The following is a 25,882-nucleotide window of genomic DNA, read 5'->3' as shown; positions in this document are numbered from 1 at the left end:
CGTCAAAAGGAATCGAACCCCGGTCTCCCGCACACAGAGTACGAGAGCTATAACGACTAATCTACGGCGCCAAGAGTGCCAGAGTACTTTACACAACTTTCCTCAAATCGAATTTAACAGAGCCCAACCTCGAACCCAGGGCCTGTAGCGTTTTTTGATATGAGGATGAAACGCGTACGAGGCCCTGGTACAACAGACTGAAATTCGCCCAAAATTAAGCATGCAGAGAAACGTAATGTATGCGTGACGTTTTCGATCGAAGATGGTGTTCTAGTGGCGGGAGGGTACTTTAGCCAGCGCTACCTATAGCTACACTGTAAAATTACAGAGTAAATACAACCCTTAATGGCTTTCTAGTCATTTTGTGGTGTATGATACATATAGTATTGTATAGTGGAAACAATCCACTAACTATAGGTTTTTGTGATTTTCTGGGATAGCCACTTTAAATGTTTATTATTATTCTTATTTTAAATATTATAGAATAGAATTTCTAAATTTTACATCTACGTCAAAAATAACAGATGATGCGATGGAACCCTTCGCAATTTTGGAGAAAATTCAAAGATCTCTGGAGTGTCGAAATTTTCCTGACCTTAACTTTAAACCCAAACAAGTCAAGTGCTTGGAGTCCATAGTAAGAGGACAGGATGTCATTGGGGTGTTTCCAACAGTATATGGGAAATCTTTAATTTTTCAACTGTTACCAGATGTCATGAGAAACAAAGACGAAAAATCTTCAATTGTCATTGTAATCACTTGTTTAAACGCAATTATGGAAGATCAAGTGAATTTTCTGAAAAAAGTAGGAATGACTTGCTACATCCTACGTGACTTAAATTTTGAGGAGAATGCTGTACAGACGTTATTTGAGGATATCTGTCTGAGTGATAAAACAGAAGATGTCTTACCATCATTTGTATTGGATGGTCATTGTGACTTCCTATTTTGCCATCCAGAGGCTATATTGAGTGAGAGAGGAAGAACTTTGATGAAAACGAAAATTTATCAAAAAAATGTCAAAGCTTGTGTCATTGATGAGGCTCACTGCTTGGACACCTGGTAAGTACTACTTTATTTATATAGGTATATATATAGCTACAACTTTAAAAAAGTTAAATATTATATATATATGTATATATATATATATACAAGAATAATTTCTCTAATAAGGAAATATGCAATAATGTAATGTTAATTGCAAAATGCTAATAAAATAACAAAGACAAGAATATCTGTACAACAACTGAATAACAAAAATGTATATATATAATATAAAACAGATATAAAATTATATATAACTAACAAAATTATTATATATAACTAACAAAATGTTAATCCTAAAATATATATATATTTCTTTATCTTTAAGGGGAAAAGAATTTCGCAAAGAATTTGAAAACTTGGGAGCAATGCGAGCTTTTTTTAGAGAGGTACCTTTTATCGCACTTACAGCTACCGCAACAGAAAAAACACTGGCTAAAATAAAACATATACTTGGAATGAAAACCCCAACAATAATATCTGTTAATCCAAACAGAAAAAATGTATACATGTGCAAAGAAAAGAGAAAAGTTGGTGAAGAAGGTATTGAAAATATCATCTTGCCACTTGCAAAGGAGCTAAAATCACTAAAGAAAAGTTTTCCTCAAACTATTATATATTGTGGATTGAGGTTTTGTGGGTATATATACAAGTTAATAAAAAATGTATTAAAGGAACACATGTATGTTGAAAACATAACAAACCCTAGCAATTGTTTAATTGTGCAATTTCACGCACCACAAACAAAGTCAATGAAAAACGAAATTCTCCTTGAAGTTGCAAAAGAAGTTTCAAACATTCGCGTTATAATAGCAACTTCTGCGCTTGGTATGGGTGTTCATGCACCCTATATCGAACAAATTTTCCATATAAGTCCACCAAGTACCATCGAAGACTATATGCAGCAATTTGGAAGGGCTGGTCCAAGAGGGCAAAAAGCATTGGCAAGATTGTACTATACCGGGCATGATATCAGCAGTAGGCGTTTAAAACAAAATAAAGTTGATGAACATATGGTGAATTTTTGTACTACGACACAATGCCTTCGTAAAGTATTAAAGTATTATATATAAAAAAGATATATGTAATTTTTAAAACATAGGTAAGAAAGAATGTATATTTTACCTCTGAGTTTCTTTGTGGTACATTTTTGTTCTGGTGACGATATTACCCTTTTCACACTGCAATTTTTCCGAAAGCTTATCTGTGCATTCCGACACAAAATCTTAAATTGTACAAAGTTTTCGATTTTTCTTTCACATTTACGACAGATTATATCATTTATGTTATCAGTTTGCACAATTGTGATACCCACAGTGCCTTGTATTTTCTCTTGAAGTTGTTTTGATGTTCCAATATTTCCAAAAATTTGACTAAATCGTTTTAAGTCAGTCTCAGCACACAGTCTACACACTTTATCACATCCACTATAAACTTTATGTGGTGTGATATTTTCTTTCCCTTTGCCTAAAAACAAAGATTTATATTAGTTGTTATTTTTTGTATATATATATTTCCTTTTATTTATACAGCTAGCTATACTTTATTTCCTAAAATATTTTTTAATGCTCTAGCTAGTATTCTTATCCCAAAAAATTGTCAAATAATATCCCTTGAATTGTGACATAAAAAAGATTACTTGTCATTGTTGTGCATCTTCAAGCTAGCTAACAGTATCTAGCTAGTTAGCCAGCATACATACTAAAAAAGTTGCATCTATACCAAGTTTCTGTTTACTTTTTAGCATGTGAAAACAAAAATTAAATTGCAGTTTTTTTAAAAATATAAGTATTGTGTCCCAACAAAAGGTGAGAAGTACCTGCTACTTTCGTTAGCAGGACAGATGTTCATCGCACCATTCCATTTGACTTGTCAGCTGCCTTTTTCCCATCAGTGAAACAACAAAAATAATGTTTAAAAATTTTGAACAGCACCGATAAATTTGTAACGATGCAAGGAAAGTCAAAAATAACGTGAATTAATAAATATTTTCTTCATAAACAAGTTACCAAAAAATCTGCGTAATGCTCATCGCCATATTTGTTGTTACTATAAAATGCTGTGCTTGCAAAAAATACTTCTGCATTTATTATCTTTTTAGCATAATTTAAAAAAGCCGTATACGCATTCTCATTGGTTGAGTAAGTCTGTTGTACCAGGGCCTCGTACGCGTTTCATCCTCATATCAAAAAACGCTACAGGCCCTGGGTTCGAGGTTGAACAGAGCCATATACCGTAGTACTCAAAGTACGCTAAACAGTCCTTGTTTAGGAGTTTAGTAAATGTTCTGGTCGTAAGTTGGTGAGTTGGCGAGACGTGAGTCGGTGAGTTAGTGAGTTGCAAAACTTTCCGAATGTTGACAAACGGAAAAATATGCATACGATCTTCTTGTCGCTCTCCATAGTAGAGCTTTAATTTTTAAGAGGTAATTATATCATCATCACATCATATTCTCACCAACTCACGACTCGCGAAGTCACTAACTCACCGACTCGAAGATTATCTATACCCTTTGTTTAGTCTAGGTACGTAAACGGCGCAATTTATAGGTCAATCAGGGACATCATTGACCTGTGTAAAAATTACTTCGCGGGCATTGATTTTTTAGAAGCATATAGATATGCATATAAAAGCAATATTTACATATATTAATGTACATTACATAGAGGAGTGACTAGGTGTTAATTTGAACCGTGTTATTTATTGCCGACCATATCAGTGTCGTTTTGTAAATTTTAAATGTAAGTTTTAATTTTTTTAACTACATGTGCCTGTACTATTTAGCTAATTGAACTGGAAAGTAAAGCTGCAAATCTAACTTTTTCTAGACTAAAAAAACCCACAAATTGTGTCCAATCAATTAACATTTCTTCTTAGCTACGTAGAACCTAAACAAAAAGTCAAGTGCTTCATATAGCTAGCTGGCTAATTGATATTGTTCTGCCCAGATTGCGAAAACGGCCTTTTTTTGCACTGGTTATGTTGTGGTGACTGGATTATGAACACTGATACAATGGCTGGGCCAGGCAGGCTGTGATTGTCATTTTCTTCAAACTTTTATGAATTAAACATTCTTTGGAAGATACACCCCTAAAAACTAGGCATGGCGAAAGAAAAAAGTATCGATGTAATTCTTGGTATAAACTACTCCTGTAGTAAATACATTTCAACATAATATACTTTGAAGTAACTAAATTTCACGGAACCTAAATTATTCTTTTTGCAGGTTTGGTGAAAGTTTGGTGAAAAGTTATTAAACTTGCGAATCCCAAAATTTAGTATTTGCCATGAAATTTCGTTTCATTTGAGAACAACAACAACTTTGCTACCAGGGCTATTTGCTTGTCAGAAGTGATGACAAATGATATAAAAGCGGTGGGCCCTGATTATATTTGTTCTATAAGTCTTGAATAATATTTGACTGTCATACGTAAGTCGGCCTGCCCTGATTATGTTCGTTCTATAATAAGTGAGCAATAATATTACACTGTCGTATATAAACTGGCCTGCCCTGATTATGTTCCTTTTATATTTGCCAAATAATATTTTTGGAGTAATAAGCCGGCCTGTCCTGATTATGTTGCCCTGATTATGTATTTTCTGCCCTGTTCTTAACTGGGGCAAGCTGCCAATGTTCATTATCCGGGTAGAAGCTACCAACTAAATTGTTTCAGTCTCCTATGCTTTACAAACTGAATTTCCTTTTGACATTTTTAGATTATGTCGGAAATAAAAGCTCTTGAACACTCAACTTTGATTGTGCCATATGAAAGCTTAAATCGTACCTTCCGGAACGCGCAGAAAATAATTGATCGAGAAGTTTCACATGTGAGCTCTTCAAATGATAAACTGAAGAAAATTTCATCAAAAAATAGTGCAAAAGTTAAAGAAACTGAAAAAGAATTGGATGATGTATTAAATAAACTAATACTGTTAAAACAGAAAGCTATTGACACATTAACACAAGAGGAGAATAAGTTGTCAGTGTGTACTTCCCGATTATCTTACCTAAAAGAGCAAGCCATTGTGAAGAAAAACATAGTCTGGAAAAGAAATCGATTAGATCGCATGCTTGTTGATTATTTATTACGTTGTGGATACTATGATTCAGCTATTAAGTTAGCAGAAAACTCTTCAATAAGGGAATATGTTGATCGGGACTTATTTATGATTGCAAAAAATGTTGAGACAGCTTTAAAGCATAAAGATTCTTCTCTTTGCTTGCAATGGTGTCACACAAATAAATCTAAATTAAAAAAAATGCATAGCACTCTGGAATTGAATGTAAGAATTCAAGAATTTGTCACATTGATTAAAAATGGATGTTGTTTTGATGCTGTTCAGTATGCCCGTAAACATTTCTCTTCAGACAGTGGATCTGTTCCTGATATACAGAAAACAGTCATGGGTCTACTAGCATTCAAGCCAAACACTCAGATCAAAAGATACAAAGAGCTGTTTGATGATAATCGTTGGAATTTCCTTGTGGAGCAGTTTCGGAAAGAGAATCTTGCCCTCCACCAACTTCACTCACAGTCTATGCTTGAAATTGTGTTACAGTGTGGGTTAGCTTCATTGAAAACACCACACTGCTTCCACGAGGAAGAAAAGTGTCAAGACTGTCCTGTGTGTTGTCGTCTGTTCAATGAATTAGCCAAGCCGTTACCATTTGCTCATTCAAGTCAATCAAGGCTTTTATGTAGCATAAGTGGTGATCGCATGAACGAACACAATCATCCTTTGATGTTGCCAAATGGTAATGTTTATGGAGAGATAGCTTTGCTAAAAATGGCAGACTCATATGAAGGTTATTCTATAAAGTGTCCTAGATCTCAACAAGTATATTCAATTGATGAAGCCAAAAAAATATATGTAATGTAGCATGTATTTTACTTAATTTTATCTATTTTTTTGACCACAATGTAAACTTCCCTGTGTTCAATGTTTCTGCTACAGTGATGGAAACTTCAAAATATTCTAAATCTTAATTTAAGTACAAATGTCACGATGAAAGGAAGGAAATACAATCTAACTTAACAAAAGTATGATTTCAAACGCAGACCTGCAGCTCAGCTTAAAATTTAAAAAAGACAAAATTTCTAGGTACTAGTACAAAATCATAAAATAGAGTAAAATTTGTAACAGTTAAAAATTTTATGCTTTTTATGATATTTATGCTATTTTCATTTTTTATTTCTTGATATAAAGACATGATTTCTTCCTCTCATTTGATTTTATACCCAGCCTATTCTATTCACTGTTGTGTTTAATTAAAAGTTTACTTATCGCCTTAGAGATTCACCTATTCTTGGTAATTCTAATTTTGTGTTAGAAATCATTATTTTCTAATCAGTGATAAAGCGTAAATATAGCATTAAATTTGAGTATAAAATAGCAAAAATAATAAAAAATAGCTACTTTCAAGGGCGGCAGATCTGCAAATATCCTTGTTTGTGAAGAATTTCAGATTTACCTTTCATTTGGCAGATTGTGGTTCATTGACAGATTGTTTATTTGCATTGATGTTACTTTAAGCTCTGTGAATATACGCCTCACTAGGCAAATAGTATTTATAATTTTATGCAAAGATTACATTGCTACCCTATATTGCAACCAGTTTTTAAAATCATTTTGTTTATTTATTAGCACAGCAAAGTTTTTATCTTTTTTACTTCCATGAGTTAATACCGGAATCAAGTTTTGGACTGCATTGGATTTGTTCTTAAATTTCTCTAGCACAGATTTTTTTTATGCAGCTTCCCGTAAAGCCTGGTCTATATTATCCTCTTTTGTACTTTGTATATACTAATTTTCAAATATAATCCAAAAGTATGCAACAGCCAGGGTTGAATAATTGAATAATCATCAATGACTTATTTTCTCTCAGTCTCAGTATGTTTTTTTATGTTTTTGTAGAAAATTTCTATTCACTTTCTTTTTAAAATCTTTAATTTTTACATTGTCATTACGGTACTTAAATATATAGCATTATTAACATACTAAGAGTTATTTTTTTTGTCAAATCACGGAACATGTGAAAGGTGAGACTATAAGCAGTATCTACAGTACTTTGAAAAAAATAAAAAATAAATATTGACATTTAGACAATAATATGTATATGTCCAAGTGCTCTGGAACTTAGCATCATTTTAATATAAAAATTAAGAGTTGTGTTTTTAACATTTGTTTTTATATTCCATGCTTCTCTTTTTACACTATACCAACAATTCTAAATCTAATCAATTATTTCAGTACCCATGAAATCCACATATTCCAGAAAGGCTTAGTGGTTTTAGAAGGCACTAAAACATGCATTAATGGTAACATTGTGCTTTTTCTAGTAATGATAAACAATTGATTAAAAATCTGTTATAAAAAATCCTGGAAAAAACAGAAAATTCAGTTTCTTAATTCATTTTTAAGGTAAATAAATGTTTATTCATAAATATTTAACGTTGTCTTTCAGAGTAAACGACAATTGTGTAAAAATATAAAAATGAGACATGCTAAGTTTATTGAGAGGAGCTTGTAAGTCATGTCAGACACTGCAATCCAGAACAACTCCAATTAAAGGTAAGTTTACTTCTTCCTAATTCTAATTTATTGTTATGGTGCAGCATCTGGATAATTCTGCTTTGCAGATAGCACTAAACATTTACGTTCTTTATGCATGTAAAATGTGGATTTAAAACACGATATTCCGTCCTCTTAATTAAAAAAAATGTTTCTGGGGGATAAACGCACATGTTAAAATAACTCCATATACCATCACATATGTACATGATCGTGTATAGAGTTACATAGTTTACACAGTGAAATTGCTTTATATGTCTATTGCTTTGCAATGTTCCTATTAGGATTTTTATGCTCTCTATATAAGACAATCCAGGAGAACATTTTTTCTTTTGTCTTATGCTATACTAATCTATTTACATCTTTGCAATCACATTTAGTACATTAGAATGATTTGCTTATGTTAATAGGGCAGTATGGTGGGTATCTAGGTGTTATTGACATGTATTTCACCACCTAGTGCCCAGGACTTAATTATTAATTCCTGTTGAAAATATTGAAAACTGTCAAAATTAATGGTATAGATGATAATTTTTTTTATCTTAGCTACATTTAAACAACAGGTGTCCACTCTAAATAAAAATAAATGAATTAAAAATACAATTAATAAGATACATGTAACTCTCGCCTTCCAACCGCTATTATCATTTACACTGCGATTGCTGAGATATAAAATGGATAACATTAGAAAAGAATCTTTCATGCATCGCTGTTTCAGACATTTCGTAATAATTATTATTTTTATATTTCTTATTAGTTTCGAATGCTAGATAAAAAAAAAATAAATAAATAAATATCTAAAAATATAAGTTTTTACACTTAAGATAGAAAAGACATTCTAAATGACATTGTGGGGCATGTTTTGAGCAAGTTTGTAAAATAAAATATCTACACAGGAAAAATTTTTAATAATAAAATAGATGGATTAAAAAAATCAGAAAATTTATATAAATATCAATGTTTTTTTATCTACACATTTTTTATCTATATTTGTGATAAAATTACCTACATGACAGCATACAGGTCTTATTGAGGGACCTGATATTTGTAAAGAACGTGTAAACATTGGCAGAATGATCTTTTCAAGAGAACCAGCCATATAGGAATAGTTACTCTTTTTTGAACTCTTAAATGCTATATGAACCTGCTGTTTTAATAGGATGGCGTTCACATTATAAAGTGTACAATTTTCGATGCATTGCCTCATCCTCTGATGTGTTCAATAAACCTGTTGCTGTCAAGAAACAATGTGGCGAGATTTACGATTCTGTCGTTCAAGATGGAAATGTGTGGGCAAATATTCAACATGATATAGTTGATGCAGAGACTTTTGAATTTCTCAAAGAACGGTATAATGAACGTATACAAGAGATAAATAGCCAAAAATTAGAGGAAGTAAACAAAATTACAAGTAAAAGTAAAGCTAAGAAAAAAGCCCATAAAACAAAACCTACAACATCAAAGTTTGTACGAGGGAGTCAACTGACCTACAAAGGCGAACAAAGTGTTTTGGCAGAAATTGACATATACTTGTATTTGGGTGATGTATGTATTTTTGTTTTCTGTTCAATTTTTAACTGGTAAATACTGCAACGTCTTATTTTTCTTATTTTATGCTGACAATAATTCATTGTACTACGGAGGTTTTTAAGATTAGTATTTTCTAGAAAGTATATATTGTTGTACTCACAGCATGTGTAAACCTTTTGTCGTGAGATTCAAAGTTGTCTATTTACTTACAATAAAGCCTTGGATGCCTGGCAATCAGTAAATTTTGTTGCTTAAAAAATTATGTGAATGTCCTGAGAATGATGTGTTTTTTTACATTTACAAGTGGTTAAAATAAAGACAAATGAAGGAAGTTTTTTTTTTTAATTTACTGATTAAGGAAAAGTTTGCTGGTAGCCTGAGGGCCATGTTTATTATTTTTTTATTTTTATTTTCGATATAGCTACAAAGCGCTGTGAATTTATTTAATTACCATCGCAGACATGGTCACAAATTTAACATAGAAGGCTACAATAAAATGATCCATGCTTGGGCCAGCCATAAAAGTTGGAAAAATATTCAGTTACTCTTACGTAACATGAAGCGAGAGGAACTGGAGCCAAATTATCAAACTTATGCTGGTTTGCTGGAAGCCTGTGGCAATCTTGACGATGTTGTGAGAACAGAAAGTGTTATAAGTGAGATGGAAGATCAGGTAATTATGATTGTAAACTGTATGACTATGTCAAAAATTGCGAATAAGTGAGTGAATATTTTGTAAACTTTGTAAATCAAGGAGAGTATAATGGACATGTGCATATAATAATATTCATTGAAATTATGCAAAAGCATCACTGCAACTATAAGCCGTAAATCGCACTATTTCTAATACATTTTTCAACTATTTGAATATGTGAAGTTAATCGATTTCGTATAGATTTATCTATAAATCAATGTGCTGGTAAACCTGTTTCTATATCATAATATCCAACTGTCCTTCTGCAAACCAAAGATGTAGCTGCCAGTTAGGGTAGACAGAAATAATTCTATTTATTTTTTCACAATTTTATTGGACGTTTGCTGAATGTTTTATTTTAGATTGTTTGGATAAAAATTAAGTAAAGATTAATCTTATTTTATAGGGGATTGATGTGCGTCAGGTGTTACTTAAATCAAGTCTGACCAAACAGCAAGTGTCGGCAATAGTCTATGCATTGGGTAAAATATATCCAAATTATTTAAACCAAGCTAAAACATCACACACATCTGTTTGTAAATCAACCATATATCACTTGAGAAATAACGATGCTGCTAAAATTATCAAGTCACAAATTGATTTGGAATTAAAAGGTAGTTTTTTTATGGTGTTAATAAGTTTAAAGCTTAGCTCATATTTTCAAATATAAGTTAATCTCAAAACTTTTATAACACGTTAGTATTAAACTAAATTTTTTTTTTTTTTGCAAATGCTAATTATAAAAACTAGAAATTTAGCTTTAAACGCTGTATTTTCCCTACTTCGCTCACTTCCCCTCCACTATATTGGCAAGGTTATTCATTCACACTTTTTCGGATTTAATCTGATTTATTATCATTACGTCACCTGTTTATATAAAAGGGTTGAGAAATTGGGATTTTACAGCCACTACCTTATATGCTTCCAGTGACTTTATTTTGAAGCAAGATAGCTCCACAGCTATGAAGCTGTGGAATCAATGTTATAACAGAGCTGGGTTTTTTGTTACTGAGGATACACAAACCTATTTCTAATCATCAATGTATCGCAAGCTAATAAAAACTCAAGCCTCGCTTGCCTAACATTTGCAACTCGTGATGCTAGACTAATTACTAAAAATCGTTTTTATTTCTTTTCACAAACACAATACTGAAATTTAATGAAATAGAAAAGTTACACATTTTTTAAATAATTAAGGTTTCTATTAAAAGTTGTACCAGTAAAAGCATGTTTTAATAAAACAAAATCCCTGCATAAGAGCTAGTTTATGTCAATAAAATATATACAGCATCAAGAAAACACTTTTAAGCATGGAAGATAAGAAATTCATTAAGGCAACAAAAGTTTAGCTTTGCAATTTAGGTAGCACCTAAATCCTTTTAAAGTCCTTTTAAATGGAGAAAAGATTAAACAGGGTTGCAGAATTGTAGAACCCTCCTGTTTAGTTACTGAGCAGCAAGCCCAATAAAAATATGCCTATTTTATTTAAAGTGGTAGCCAAATTGTTATTTTGTGCCAATTACATCTGCAAAAGGATTACAGGGAGATATATATCATGGGCGAAAATCTAAAAATATCTGCGATAGTCAACCATTGTTGTATGGGTTGAAGGCTAGTCCAATAGAACACCCTGGTCTGCAAATCTGAGCAACTTCAGAGTAGTTTCATTGTGATGTGGTGTTGTATATATTCCCAAGATCTTTTGTGCAAATCGACAGGCAAAATAATCATTGGATAAGCCGTAGACTAACCAGCCTATTATAAAATTTAATTTTCAGTCAAGGCATCTTTTGATCTTGAAATTAAAATCTAGTTTTTGCATGCAGATTAATTTACATGCAGTAAAATAAGCTGCTTGTGCGGTTAATTATACGGTAGAGATATGTTTGCTTAAATTTATGTATTTTTATTGGATATCAATATTCCGATAGTCATCTACCTAGTTCCATGTTATGCTTCAATGAAAAGCAAAAAGAGAACAAGAAATGACTGCGTGTGAAAGATATTCATTTTTAAATTTTGTGAGTAAGCTTGTATAGGCCCCATATGTTTACTCACAAAATTTAATTGCAAACCGACATGCAGATCCCAAGTTATGGAGTCGTCAGCAAAAAATTAAGAGGCCTGGAATGAGCAAACAAGTGTCATTTTGTCTAAAAAATTAATTAATTCACTTTTATAATATCTATGCATTGATAAACTTTGAACGCATATGCCTTAACAGGCCTAAAATTAATGATGATAAAAATGTCAAAATTTGCTATTACTGAAATATGACATCATAATTTACGCAACATGTAATTAAATCTGAAATTCTTTAAATGTGAATATTTTGAGAACGAAAAGAGATTTTTAAGAATTAAAAAGACTTGTTAACCAACTTTTCAAGCTCTATAATATAAGCCCAACATCGTTTTATACCTCGGGTTTCCTTCAAAATCATACTGGCTAATTAACCGTCTAAATGCAGACTTTACTGGCACTGGCCTTAACTTCATCACAACAAATATGACAGCTGTTACTGTATAATAGCCATATTGTGGATTCAATTTATAAATGCTCTTTAAACGACAATGCTGATTTTATAGAAAAACATTGAAAAGACGTAGCCAGACATAAAAAACATGGAGAAGTCATACATTATAAACAATATTGACATATTATGGAAATTTAAGCAAAAAAGATCCCCACCGTATTATAGTCATATAAGCGTGGACTAACTATCCTGTTACATGCTAATTATCAGTTCTCCCTGACTGTTAACTTTCTTCTTCTATATAGTCTGGCCCATTTTATAATCTGTCGATATTTCAGATTTTATGCACAAACGTGGAAATTCCGTCAAAACGTAAACATCGAAGCTCGTTTATACCACTAGGATAAAATATTTTATTTTGTTGCTGTGAAGCAAACACAATAAACTATGATGTTTTAGCTATGATGCATCATAGCTAAAATTTGCAGGATTATTATTACAAAATCTATATGCCTCCCTACTACTTTGTGGCTAGCTTCAGGTTGGTAAAAAACAACACAAGAAGTAAAAATTGCTAGCCCAGAATGGACTCATACCAAACTAAATGGAAGCTTGAGAGAAAAGCACAAAATAGCTAGCTAGCTGTCTGTATGTATATATTGCCATCTAACTGACACTGACTACGTTAGCTGGTCTGCTATATATGTCTGTGATAGCCAAAATAATAAAAAACATTTTACTAAGATTTACATAGGTGTGATAGTATAGAAAACATACGAAGGATTTACCAGACAAAGAGAGATCTTTTTTAAACCTGAGCTATGCAGTTTTTAAAATTTTAGTTTTAAAAGCTGCAATTTTACTAACTGCGTCCGAGATGTGCATATGTTAACTTAAATCCCACAAAATCAGGATTTGTTCGAGCTTTCAGCCGAAACTAGAAGCTGTGTGTTCCACAGCTAATGAGTAACAAATCCAAGTTTTATTGACATTGTTATATGTACAAAAAACTTCCATGTGACTATTCTTACAATTTTGCTCCTTTTGCTGATAAGCCATGTAATGAAATCAAAACATTTGGATTCAAAATGGCGATCAGAATTGCACAAATAGCTTGTTTATGTAATCTTTGCACTCTCTTATAATTCAAATGTAATACCAATGGCATAAACAAGTGTTCTGAAATTAAGTTGTTTTGTGGTGGGTGAAGTCACAACGCAAAACTTCATTTTATTTGTTTTTTTCCATAATGTATAAAATTTGAATCACATAGAGTTTTCACTAATTATCAATCAATACTAATTGAAGAGTGGCAGTATGACATGAAGATTTCAAAATAATAGCTTAAAATTTGTAAGCATTTTACATGAAGAAAAATATTGCAGTAGTAACGATGAAAAATTTGGCGAAAGCTTCTTTATAAATAGTATTATTATTATTACACATAGGATCATTAGAAATTCCATCTATTGATGTCACTAAAGTTCATAGCAGTTTGGCTGTTAAACGCTCTCGTTTGTATCAAACGATAATTGATCAGTGGAGAAAGGATTTCATTACAGAACTCGTTCAAGTCCGAAAGTTTAAGAACAACCGAGGTACTGTTGCATACTTACATATGTTTTGCATACTTACATATTTCTAATAAAACAAAAATTTGGAAGAAAAGTCATTGTGTCAATATTGTATGAAAGTAACATCTTTTATGTTTGTAGCTTTCATGTACAACAGGTGTGTTACCTTTGCAAGCGTTCTTACACCTGATGAACTGGCAGATATTCTATTTGATAATATTGTTCCATTGATATGCAGTCAGCCTCAGGGAATTCCAGTTAATTTCATTTGTAGAAGGCTTGGGCGAATGATGTATTCAAGGTTCTGTGCAAAGTTTAAAAACGACAATGGTGTTGTTGAAAAGGTATGCATTTATTTATTAGCTAGACTTATCTGATAACATCAGAGAATATTATAATCCTTACTAAAATCTCAGCCTTCAAAAAGCCCCATCCACCCTTCAATTTTGTTTTGAATTATTTTTGAAGTATACCAGATTGAGAGAGGGGGGATGTTAAATTTGGTAACTTTATATTTGCATATAAATTACTTGTACAATTTATTTTTATTCCAAACTTTATTTTTACCCCTCCCTTAGCGTAGCAGTATACTCTTGACTTGCTTATATGCCTCCTGTCCAAACATATTTCAGTGCCCAAACAGTTAGCAGTTGATATTTTAGAAAGTAGATTTCTAAAGGGAGAGTGTATGTGATGTTTTCTCTAATTATTATTAGGTACAGGGAATATGTGAAGAATATACATCAGCTACTGAATGGATTGATGGATCTCTTGAACCGCGTAAAAAGTGGAATGAAATTAACAGTATGCTACCCTATTTGGCATCAGAGGATATTGCACCAACTTTATGGCCTACAAAGATCAAGGCAATGGTATAAAACGTTCTTTTCTCTGCTTGTCAACTTTAATTTTGAAATACAATATTTTGTTCTCAAATTCTTAGAATTTTGATTTTTTTAATTTAATTGTCATACTGAGCAAAGCATGTGACTGCAGATTGTATTTTTGGTAACACGAAACACTTTATCTTTTAGCAGACCCAATTTTGTGTAAAATTACCAATTTCAATTACTTAAGCAGTTGCATTTTAATTTCGTTTAAGGTATAATTGAAATTCCTGAAGATTTAAAAAAAAAAAAAAACCTGTTAGTTTTTTAAAAATTTAGCACAATAATGACACAAATATTGTGGACGTGACTGTAATCGTACGGTTATTGCTAAGTAAGATAAATGCATTTACAAAAAATTAAAAACCATATAAGCACAACTTACTGTAATAACGTGCAATAAAAATGTGGAAGATTTATAATTGATGCTATCATGATATTTTTAATTTATAGTTCATCAGAATTTATTTGTGAACTCTGTTTGCATCAGATAGTTGCGCATTAAAATGTTTGTTTTACTCATCCTTTTTGTGTTCAATGAATTCAATTTTTAGTTTAGTGATATTTTTTCTAGATGATTGAGAAGGCATGCTTAATGCGCCTTTTGGCTTAGTTAAAGCCAAAATGTAGACATATGTCTAAGCTGTGTGACCATGCAACATGTTTTTATTTGCTTTAATAAGACACATTCTGATTGTTTGTGCAGAAGGAGTATCATTTAGTTACTTTCTTTTGATAGGCATCAAGTGTTGTACTCGACATATTAAAAAAAGTAGCGACTATTGACACAAGTATTTTTTTGAAGTCCAAGAGAGGTAAAATCGAACCATCATTGAGTCATCACCACGAATTTATTGGACATCATCAAATTGGGATATTGAAATTTCACCCTACTGTTGGACGTCTTTATAGTAGTTATTTGTCTCAATTAGGAAACATTTCCTTTGAGGTAAATAAATTACCAATTTGTATACCGCCACGACCTTGGACATCATCCAATAGTGGAGCTTACCTTCTGCTGCATAGTAAGTATTAGTACCAAGGACTTGCTCAAACTAGTTGTAGTAGACTCTTGGAGAGTTTTCTATGTTGCTAGAAGTAGTTGTATTATTGCCTTGCTAAAAGTAGTTGAATTATTTTCATGTTTAAAAAAGCCAGCATGCTGTTCTTAGTTTGGTCGCACTGTTTTGTGTTTTTGATTGAAATAGCCACGATACCACGTGTTTTTATTTCAGATAGTTTTACAGTACATGTTTAAAGTAGTTTTATCACAGTGTTTTTAAATCAATGTACTATATATTTTCTTGTTTAAAAGACTGTTCCATGATCTTGATCGAAATAGTCGAACTGTTCTTGTCCAAAGTAGTTATATTGTTTTTGCTCAAATTAGTTGCTTTTGCAAGTCAACAAGTATATACCTTTAAACCACCCCAAGGTAAATCAGAAAGTTATTTAAGTGCTAAAAATTGTGGTCCTTGCAGTAAGTGCATTTTGTTATGTAAACATTTGTTCATGTTTTGGAAAACATTCTGACCTTTAAAATTTATGCTGGGAGTGTATGCCTTATCAATTAAAATGAATGAATTACAGAATACGAAAACAGGTTACACAAATGTACACACAGCTTATTATAAGAGGAAGCAAATAATTAGCAAAGAGTTTTCACTAAAATCTAGCAAGACAGTTAAGTCAACTTGATCCATTTACATTTATTGTTTAAGCTAATTCAATCCACAACCTTGAACATAATTGGTAAAAAAGAAAGACGGAATTTTAAAACCTACTTTGTCCTTAATCTGGTCACACTGTCTAACACACTCTTCAAATATTAATGTTCACAACGAGCTTAGGATCTTAAGTTATTTGGTTAGTTTAAAATCTTAAACAGTACTGATTGTAGCTGACGCCAGCACGCCTAAATTTCCCAGTTTTTAGGGCGTTGACGTTGCTTACTTTGCCTAAACTCCTGCCAAAGTAAAACATTTACTGGCTACTAGCTACAGAGTAATGACGAAGTGATACTGTGTAGCCATTTCGAGAAAAATCACAGCCATTTCCACAGATATTAAGTCCAGGGTTGAAGGTGAATGCTTGCACGCATGCTCTTAATTGTTGAAACTTACCTGAAAGCAATACTAAACGACTAGAAACGTGGAAATAGGAGCTGTATAGTCTAAACATGTTTTTATTTTTCCAGGTGATCTAGTTCGTACGGTAACAGGCGAATACAAACTTAACGAATTGTCGAAAGCATCGAAAAATGGCGATATCGACAGAATATTCGATTGTTTAAACTATCTTGGAAACTGTGCGTGGAAGGTTAACGAGAGAATTCTTGATATTATGATCGACCTATTTAATGGTGATGGAGATATGAAGCTGGATATTATTGGTCCAAAGTTGCCGTATGTGGAGCAGTGGAAGTCAAAGTGAGTGAACTGGTTCTTTCCTTAGTCAATAAGGTTGTGTATGCACTATATTACCAACAGTAGCCTTGGTAAAACACTACGGTCAAATGATGCCAGAATAGGATTTATAACTTAGTTGGTTATTTAGTTGAATTATTTCTGTCTTATACGGCTGTTGTGGCTAAAATGTGAGCTTTGAACGCATTCGGATCCTTCTTCGCAGAACGCTTGTTAATAAAAGTACCAATAGGAACTGAACAGGCTATGATGAGTGGATTTATAATATCGTGTTTAAAAGGTAAGACAAAATAAATAGTTCGTAAGTGCGGCATATCGTATTGGTAGTATAACATTTGTGTTGTAGCAACACACATCACACCTGACCAACTAATTCGTGGAAATCTATTACATTTTTATTCTAAAAGAATGATAAGGTCGATGTTTTAATAACTTTAATAAGAAGTGAGATAGGTGGCAACAATGTTTTGTATCCATACAAAACGAAAATGTTATATATTTTAAATAAAATAATTAGAAGCTTAAATTTTTCGATAAACCATCGAAAGATTACTATTAGACCTAGCTAGTCTGTTTATATAAGCACCCTTTAATTCAAAATCCTTAACACATTTTTGCATTCAATTCGAGAATCTTAATTTAAGGTCGTACATCTATAGCGGACTAATTTTTCGATGATTCGTTTTTTTTTCAGGAGAGCAATGACTCTGGAAGAAAGAAAATCTCGCCAGCGCCGCAAGAAGTTGTACCACGAGTTGTTCGCACTTCGGATGGATCAGCTCTACAAGTTATCTGTTTCCAATTATTTTCGTCACTCAGTGTTTTGGATACCAAACAACTTGGATTTCAGAGGGCGGATCTATCCTATTGCTCCGCACTGCTCTCACATCGGTAATGTTTGATTTTCAAGTGTTCGAGACAAACATCTCATTTTTTTTTAATTCACGTTGACTTTTAAAGTGATTTTAAGTACAGGTCGCTAAAATTTGCATCCTTTCATCACAAAAAGTTGAAAATTTGCGTCTCATTTTTAGTTTTTTCGTTAAAGTGCTACAATTATGTAAAATTATCGTTGTTGTGGCAAAGGATTTAACCCTATTCGGTCCGGGGTTTTTCGAACATACTATAACGGGGGGGGCGGATTCCGCAATAACTTTTCATAGGATTGTTCAAATTGAATCAAACTTGACACACTTATAGTACGTCATAAAAGGAACAAAATGGCGGCAATAAATTTTTGCTTGCGTCAGTACATTTTCTGTGACGTTATCAGAAGCTTGAAAAGTCTTAAAAATGCCACTATCTGCTTAAAATATAATTACTTTTGTTCTACAGTGAATTTGTACATTCTGTTTGAAGTTTTTGAAAGCTAAATAAATTTTTTTAACATATCTTCCGGTTTTTACATGGATCGGATAAAAAATTGCCAAAAATTGCCCGAAAATCCGTTTTTTCCGATTTTCGGGTAAAATCCGACAAAATCGGGAAATCGGATTAATCACGTGTCAAAATTATTCAAAATGATTCTTCTTGATGAAACAAAGTTGTGTTGCAAGTTTTAAGTTCTTAGGATAATCCTAACAGGAGTTATTAGATTTTTCCCATTATAAGGATTTCATAGAGATTTTAGGGGTAGTTTCGAGTAATGGCCAACATCAAAGCCTCTGAAAGGTATAGGACCTAAAAATTTAGCATGCAGGTGTCTATGAGATAAATGTTGAAACTCAGTAAGTATCATAGCTATATAGGAAAGCAATCAGGAGTTATTAAAAAAAACCGTCAGGGGGGGCGGAAGCCCCCTCCCCCGGACCAAATAGGGTTAACATTTGACATTTTAAAAATTAGGGATGAAACAGTGATGAACAGTGACTTAATCAAAAAGCTTCAGTTCACCTAAATTAAACATAACGTTAGGGATAGTATCATTAAAAGTCACGTGGTCAATACTCACACATTTTAGGTAGTGATGTATCACGTGGTTTGTTATTGTTCGCTGACGGGAAACCTCTTGGTAAGAAAGGCTTGAATTGGTTGAAAGTGCATCTTGTTAATGTGCATGGTCAACTGAAGAAATCGTCACTTCAAGAACGAATCGAGTTTGTTGACAGACATATCGATGACGTCATGGACTCAGCTGATAACCCGCTCACCGTAAGTTTTTACTTATTTTTTTTTAAATTTAAAATGGTGGTTGTTTTCTGTGGGGAGAAGAGAAAGAGAGAAAGAAAGAAAATGGGAAGGGTGTGTGAAAAACGCAACTAACTATTCTCCTCCTTGGTTGTCAGGGTCGGAAATGGTGGCAGGATGGTAGCGATCCATGGCAGACGTTAGTTGCTTGTATGGAATTAACAGATGCAATACGGTCAGGTGACCCTGAGAATTTTGTCTCGCATATACCTGTGCACCAAGACGGCTCATGTAATGGATTGCAACATTATGCTGGACTTGGGCGTGACGAATATGGCGCTAAGTGAGTGTGTTTATGTATAATATGCTCATTCTTGTTTCGTTACCTCACCTAAAATCCTTAAAAAATATTGAAAATTTGCTTCTTAAATTCTCCTGATTTTTTACTCTAGCCCTGTTCAATGTGCGGAAAGAAGTTTTTTAAATAGTGTAACAATTATACAATGCTACGATACGACACCTTGTTAGTTTTAACAAATTTTGCAAAGTTCATAGTTTACACAAACAAAATACGATCGTTTTAACACTTGAAAACATAGGGCATAACTTTTTACTGTAAAAAGGAATGTGAACTATTGCCGGAAAAACATTCGCGGGAAAATACGGAATTTTCACTTTTTAGTCTTTTTTGTTTTTCTTGATTGTGTTTATGTTCTTCTAATTCTATTCCTCCTTACAAATATATAACTTTGGTGAAGGTTAAAGTTTTACTTTATTTTTTTTTAATTATTTTACGAATGTTTACAGGATGAGCAATTCAGCTTGTAAGAAAAAAGTAAGCAAAGTTTTTAACTTCTTCAGACAGGTGAATTTAATGCCATCAGATAGACCTCAAGATGTATATATGGAAGTTGCCAACTTGGTTGAAAAGACTCGAAATGAAGATGCAGCAGAAGGGTTGGCCATCGCACAGCTACTGGAAGGTATGAAGTTATTGAGTTATTTTGTTAATTTGCCAGTATAGTCTAATCACTTTTTACTGCCAAGCTTCGTTTAAACACGTCCTTCTATTAGACGCTCCTCTCGTTAAACACCTCTCTCGACTAAACGTTCATCTCTATTAAACGCCTCTCTGTTTCGATGTTTTTTTTAATAATCGGCCCATCTGGTATTTGTCCATCTAATATACCCCTTCTGATAAATACCCCCTTGTTAAATCTTTTCAATACGAATCTTGTTAAAAAACCCATTTGACTGGCGAGTGAGAGAAAATTTTACAAAAGTTTATTATGCCCCCTGTCTTACACGTCCCTTTTAAATAGATAGCCCCCTAAAAATAAAAAAGAGAATAAAAATTCCGGGGAAACGTTATCGTAACTGTCGTTTTTAGGTAAAGTTACACGTAAAGTTGTCAAGCAAACTGTAATGACGGTTGTCTATGGTGTAACCTTTGTTGGGGGTAGATTGCAAATCGAGAAACAGTTGAAAGAATTGGGTGTCGGCAGCGATATTATTTTTAAAGCTTCTGTTTATGTCGTTCAAGAAGTGTTTAAAAGTTTGACAGAAATGTTTACGTCTGCAAGGTTAATACAGGTAGTTTTATTTTTTAATCCTAGATAAATTAAAACTATTTTTTTAATACCTACAATTTGCTGATTTGATAATAAAGGCTTATGTTTTATCTATGTATTGCGCAAAGTTATAAAAACAATCTACGAGATAAAATAAAAGCAATGACATCCTTAAGGTCTCATTAATTTCCTGTTTTCGATCTTTCGAAAGAGAAAATTGTGAAACTTTGATCTGAGACTGAAGGGTTTAAATAAGTCAAGTTTGGGTGGATTTAAAAGTGTTTTTTCGAAGGACTTTTATCTGACCTGTCCGATGTGAAAGAGTTAACGTAATCATAACGCAGGATTATAGACCCAAAACCTTTTGATGTATTTGGTACGTACGTTGTTAGGCTCTGGTGCTAATTCGTAAGAGCTCTTCCTTCGTTGCAACAGACAATGTGACCAGTCAATCGCCAAGCAACATTTTTTTTTGACGGACAAATATTTTCTCTGACGATTTATGTCTTAGAATACTCACTGGGTTAGAGCCTAGAGTTATTTTAATTGTTTTTTAACTGTCTTGCATAGCGTCTGAAAAAGTGCAAACAGAAAATTTAAAAATTAGCGGAAGTCTGAAATTCTCTCTCTCTCTAAGTGACTAATATTTTTTCTAACAAAAAAATTTGACTGAAAAGGCATAGGTTTTTGGGGGAAATTGTTCGAAAGATGAGAGTCCTAAGAATATCGCGCATAAAAGAGGTACAACTCGATGTGACAAATTTTTACCCTTTTTTTAGGATTGGTTGACAATATCAGCTGCGCAAATCGCGTTAACTGGCAATTGCGTCGATTGGGTTACACCTCTTGGACTCCCTGTGATCCAACCTTACCACAGGGAAACCACGGAGAGTATTTCTACTCCACTGCAAACTGTCTCGTCTTCGCATTATTTTGACTATACACAAATACCGAACTTAACAAAACAGAAAGGAGGTTTTCCTCCAAACTTTATACATTCACTGGATTCGTCTCATTTGATGCTCACAGCACTTCGTTGCCAGGAACACCAAATGACGTTTGCTTCTGTACACGATAGTTTTTGGTCACATGCTTGTGATGTCGATCTCATGAATAAAGTAAGTGGGCTATCCTCGTCCAAAGAAAATTGTTCTTTGACCAATAATAGTTTTTTATCATCAACATTTATCTGATGCATGTTTTTGCAAAATTTTATGTCTCTGCGATGTGTCACTGGAAAAGGTGTAGTAAAAGTTCAACAAAAGTGCTAAAACATCTAAGGCTTTTTGGAATCGTAACTAAAGTTTAAGAAGTTTATTTTTTTTCTGCGTTTTGTGTCCGCTTAAACGTTACAACCAATAGGAGAAATTCGTGCACAATTCCAGTGAAAATGACGCTGGCAGTTAATAGTTTCTAAAAGAAGGGGGGAGTATATTTTAAACTGGAAGAAATTATTGCAAAACATTTGTTTGTGATTAGACTTTTTATACAAAATGCAGATTAAGTGTAAGTTCTCGTGAGAATGCAGACTTCTTTTTTATGAAAAATTTACATTTTGAATATTGTTAGTATTATAGTTAGTTATACCACAAAAATTTCGTATCGATGTTTACTGTAAAGTAATGTAAATCATATGTAAGAATTTTAAACATTTTTGCGAATCAATTGTTCTTAAAAACGTATCAAATTTTTTTTACGATTGTTCGACATATGCGTATTTTTGCGGAACTAATTTTCTTTTTAATTGACTTAAAAGAAGCACATAATTCTGCGGATAGGGTTCAAAATTGCGAAAAAAAAGCTCCGTAATATTAATTACCGCAATTTTTTTTTCAAGGTAGACTGAATACTTGTGAAATCTATCTAACGGGTATGGTTTTGTTATTGTTTTAGTTCTGTCGAGAAGAATTCGTAGCTTTACACCAGCTGCCTATTCTGGATGATTTGAAACAACATTTTGATAAAAAATTCGCTGGCAAGCCGTGAGTTTTAATATACTCAGTATTCAATATACTCAGTATTTGTTTTGTTTTTAAAGTGTTTTAAAACTTCTGTTATGATAGAGTGCTAAATAATCACCCCTGCCTCCTCTCATTAATTAATTTATTGAGAGAGCAGAGTATTTTCCTGTTCAATTTTTCCTGCAATCCAATTCTAAATGTGAGATGAAAAAAATCGTTGCAATGCAATGACATTAATTTGAATAAAGCGACCATAAAGGCTTCTTATTGAAATACACATACTTTTTTCTTCCGTATTTAATAATTGCAACTCCTTATTATTAATTTTATTTAGTAGTCTAAAATATATATGTTATACGCGGGTTTACCTTGTACTATTTTTGATATTTCAGACTTCGTAAACCTCTGAAGGACGGAACGAAAGCAGCCAACTTTAACGCATTACCCGAACAAGGTGGGCTACTAATTCACTTAACCTTGTGTCTTTACCAATGTCTTCACCTGTATCTTCACCTCTGTCTTTATATGTAACTTCACCTGTGTCTTCATCTGTGTCCCCACTCGTGTCTTCACTTGTATCTTGCCAGTATCTTGACCTGTGTTAAGAGAAGGTTGTGGGGGAGTTAAATGAAAATTTGGTAAAGACTTCCTATGAAATTATATATAGTTGATGTAATATGTTATTTTCTTTAGGTTCCTTTGATATCAAGAAAGTTTTGGATTCAGTTTATTTTTTTAGTTGACGAAAGCTGTATAAATACTGTTTTTTTAAAGTTTTTTTTGCAAAATACACTCGTACAAACTATTTTTAACCTAACTGGTCCTATATATAAAACCACAACCTCGTTTTCAGGGCTTTTTTGCAAAAAGCCCCGTGGACGAGGTTCATCAAACCCAACAATTGTTTTTCCTGTATTGCGTCATTTACTTTTTTTTCTTCCGTTCCAATTGCGCGACTGATGGTGGATTTTCTATCTCCTATATGAATGTGACTTTTCGGTCTAGATGTCGCTCATTTGCACACAACATCCATTACGTTTGTTAGAAATGTTCCTATTCCCATCAACCTCACCTTTTTGTCTCTCACAGGCGCTACGCTTATCTAGCTGCCTTATATACAGAGACAACGGCTCTGGGATCGAGGTTATATTATATGGTTAAAAAAGCCGAGTTTGAAATAAAGCCAATTTATGGTCTGTTAGACGAATACCACTACACGTAAGACATTACATCTTTACAGTATCTCGCTAACCCCAGCGCCTTATTGCTATATAATTAGTGAGAAGAGTACTCTTATGAGAGTCAATACAATAAGAGTAACGATATGACGTAACTTTCATATTATGTCCAAATATATAGATAAAACATTGAAATAACTCAAATGGAGCCAGATTTTATCGTTAAGACAGACCATGATATCTCACATAGGTGACGATTAAGAATAAACGCATACTGCTAAATCGGAAACGTAAATCTCACAGTTATTTTCAGACGGTTGTTACCGTTTGTGCTTGATGATAACATTTCGGTACCACATGTTTGTGAATCCATAAACCAAATTCATTGTTATATTTTCCCCACTCTCTTTTTGTAATAAGCAATATTTTCAGGACTGCAAAAAATTGTCCACAAAAAAAAAATTTTTGTGGACAATTTTTTGCTCGTCACCTGTCTGTTTTTCAACTGAACTTGATACTGCTCATCTTCTACTGCCATTCAAATTTTTATTGCTAATATACGACACTGTAAAATGTCATGTCACTTGGGTCTCTTTCTCGTCACTTTCTCTATAAACCGCTCTTGATTAAGGCAACTTGCCATTAGGACAACAAAACGTTTGGGCCAACAAAAGACATCCAATGTTCATCATTATCTTGTACAGCACTACTTTTTCTGCATTTAAAAATGTTATTCGTCGGAACTGTATGACCTAGAATATATTGTTGAATAAGAGAATGTACATTATAAAGCAACAGGGAATTTCTATCCTGTCAAGAATTACCTAGAACATAATTGAGCATTTACAAGTTAAGGTTTATCTCATCCACCATGCAATTTTTTATGGCTTTCTCTGCACTTAGCCTTTTTGCACTCTGGGTCTAATTGCTTGCCAGAACTTCTTAAACTTGTCCAAACAACATAATCACGTAGGCATACTGTTTTTTTGTGAGGGATAACACCTCTATATCGTTAGCACGTAACGATATGTTTTTGTTATTGATTCACATGCGCGAAATCAATTTGGGGAAATGACATGACGGAGAAGCTGTGATTTTGAAATTTAAGAATATATTTTCTGTGTCCACTCCGTCAGGAATTTAAAAAATATAGCCACAATGTCAGGAAAACTTGATATTTTATGAGATGTCGGGAAAAATGTCAGGATTTTTGAACCTTAGACTAAGCCTTTGTAATGCATATGCTTTTTCAATGCCAGTTTTTGTTAGCTTACAAACGGTCTGACAAACAGAAACAAAGTCGTCGTGATGTTATCTCTTTATGATTTTAAAACATCGTGCAACTTCTGTTTTTAAATTCACAAAAGATAAAGTAAAACAAAAAGCAAAGCAATAATCTCGTAAACTGAACCAAAGCTGTGTGTGCAAAATTTTTTAACTAAAATTTTCTGTGTTCCATTAGATGTTTGTGTTATATGTAAATTACTTACTCGCAAAGTATGTCAAGAAGCTGCGCTGCTGGGAGAAGAAAGAGCCTAAACTCAATATGCTGCTTTCTTTTATTTAAAGGAGTAAAACAAAGTTAAGAAACCCCTTCGATTTTTCTATTCTTATGGCCATGAAAAGGCCATAAACTGACCAAAAAATAAATAAAAAAACATATTACAAGAAAAGGGTTAAACATTGTTTCATACGGCCCAACCCCATGGGAGAGTCCAATGTCAAGATTTTAGTTCGAGAGAGGAAGATGTAAATTGAGACTTCGGACTGGCGTCTGCGTTAAAGAGAGGGGTCCGTTATAACGTGTGCGCTACATATATAGAGGTTTTGTTATTAGAGTT

The 25,882-nt window shown here is 33.0% G+C and overlaps 3 protein-coding genes and 1 long non-coding RNA gene across 5 annotated transcripts; 3 read left to right on the top strand and 1 right to left on the bottom strand.

The window, feature by feature from the left end:
- The first annotated feature begins 132 nt into the window (after window positions 1-132).
- LOC130613180 (ATP-dependent DNA helicase RecQ-like) lies at window positions 133-2,614 on the top strand. Its single transcript, XM_057434507.1, has 2 exons — window positions 133-1,062; window positions 1,373-2,614. The coding sequence occupies exons 1-2, from the start codon at window positions 533-535 to the stop codon at window positions 2,115-2,117; spliced, it is 1,275 nt and encodes a 424-aa protein (XP_057290490.1). The 5' UTR covers window positions 133-532; the 3' UTR covers window positions 2,118-2,614.
- Window positions 1,049-3,258, bottom strand: LOC130613183 (uncharacterized). Its single transcript, XR_008975617.1, has 2 exons — window positions 2,864-3,258; window positions 1,049-2,511 (listed from the first exon to the last, which is right to left on the bottom strand). It is a non-coding gene; the product is annotated as an uncharacterized LOC130613183 (long non-coding RNA).
- A 292-nt stretch (window positions 3,259-3,550) lies between these two features.
- Window positions 3,551-7,224, top strand: LOC130613181 (E3 ubiquitin-protein transferase MAEA-like). Of its 2 annotated transcripts, none has more exons than XM_057434509.1 (2): window positions 3,551-3,569; window positions 4,762-7,224. In XM_057434509.1, the coding sequence occupies exon 2, from the start codon at window positions 4,765-4,767 to the stop codon at window positions 5,923-5,925; it is 1,161 nt and encodes a 386-aa protein (XP_057290492.1). In that variant the 5' UTR covers window positions 3,551-3,569; window positions 4,762-4,764; the 3' UTR covers window positions 5,926-7,224. The 2 variants fall into 2 exon arrangements, with proteins under 2 accessions (XP_057290492.1, XP_057290491.1); XM_057434508.1 differs by lacking the exon at window positions 3,551-3,569 and adding an exon at window positions 3,638-3,785.
- A 261-nt stretch (window positions 7,225-7,485) lies between these two features.
- LOC130613177 (DNA-directed RNA polymerase, mitochondrial-like) lies at window positions 7,486-23,675 on the top strand. Its single transcript, XM_057434504.1, has 18 exons — window positions 7,486-7,617; window positions 8,777-9,162; window positions 9,569-9,820; window positions 10,248-10,455; window positions 13,766-13,915; window positions 14,033-14,235; window positions 14,608-14,763; window positions 15,518-15,803; window positions 16,976-17,207; window positions 17,899-18,095; window positions 19,165-19,355; window positions 19,490-19,674; window positions 20,193-20,314; window positions 20,722-20,924; window positions 21,682-22,020; window positions 22,796-22,884; window positions 23,256-23,317; window positions 23,557-23,675. The coding sequence occupies exons 1-18, from the start codon at window positions 7,548-7,550 to the stop codon at window positions 23,604-23,606; spliced, it is 3,381 nt and encodes a 1,126-aa protein (XP_057290487.1). The 5' UTR covers window positions 7,486-7,547; the 3' UTR covers window positions 23,607-23,675.
- The last annotated feature ends 2,207 nt before the right edge of the window (window positions 23,676-25,882 follow it).

Source organism: Hydractinia symbiolongicarpus, chromosome 10 (assembly GCF_029227915.1).
Source record: "Hydractinia symbiolongicarpus strain clone_291-10 chromosome 10, HSymV2.1, whole genome shotgun sequence".
NCBI classification, from domain to species: domain Eukaryota; kingdom Metazoa; phylum Cnidaria; class Hydrozoa; order Anthoathecata; family Hydractiniidae; genus Hydractinia; species Hydractinia symbiolongicarpus.
The sequence above is the reverse complement of the archived record's forward strand: the minus strand, read 5'-3'. Positions and strand labels throughout refer to the sequence as shown.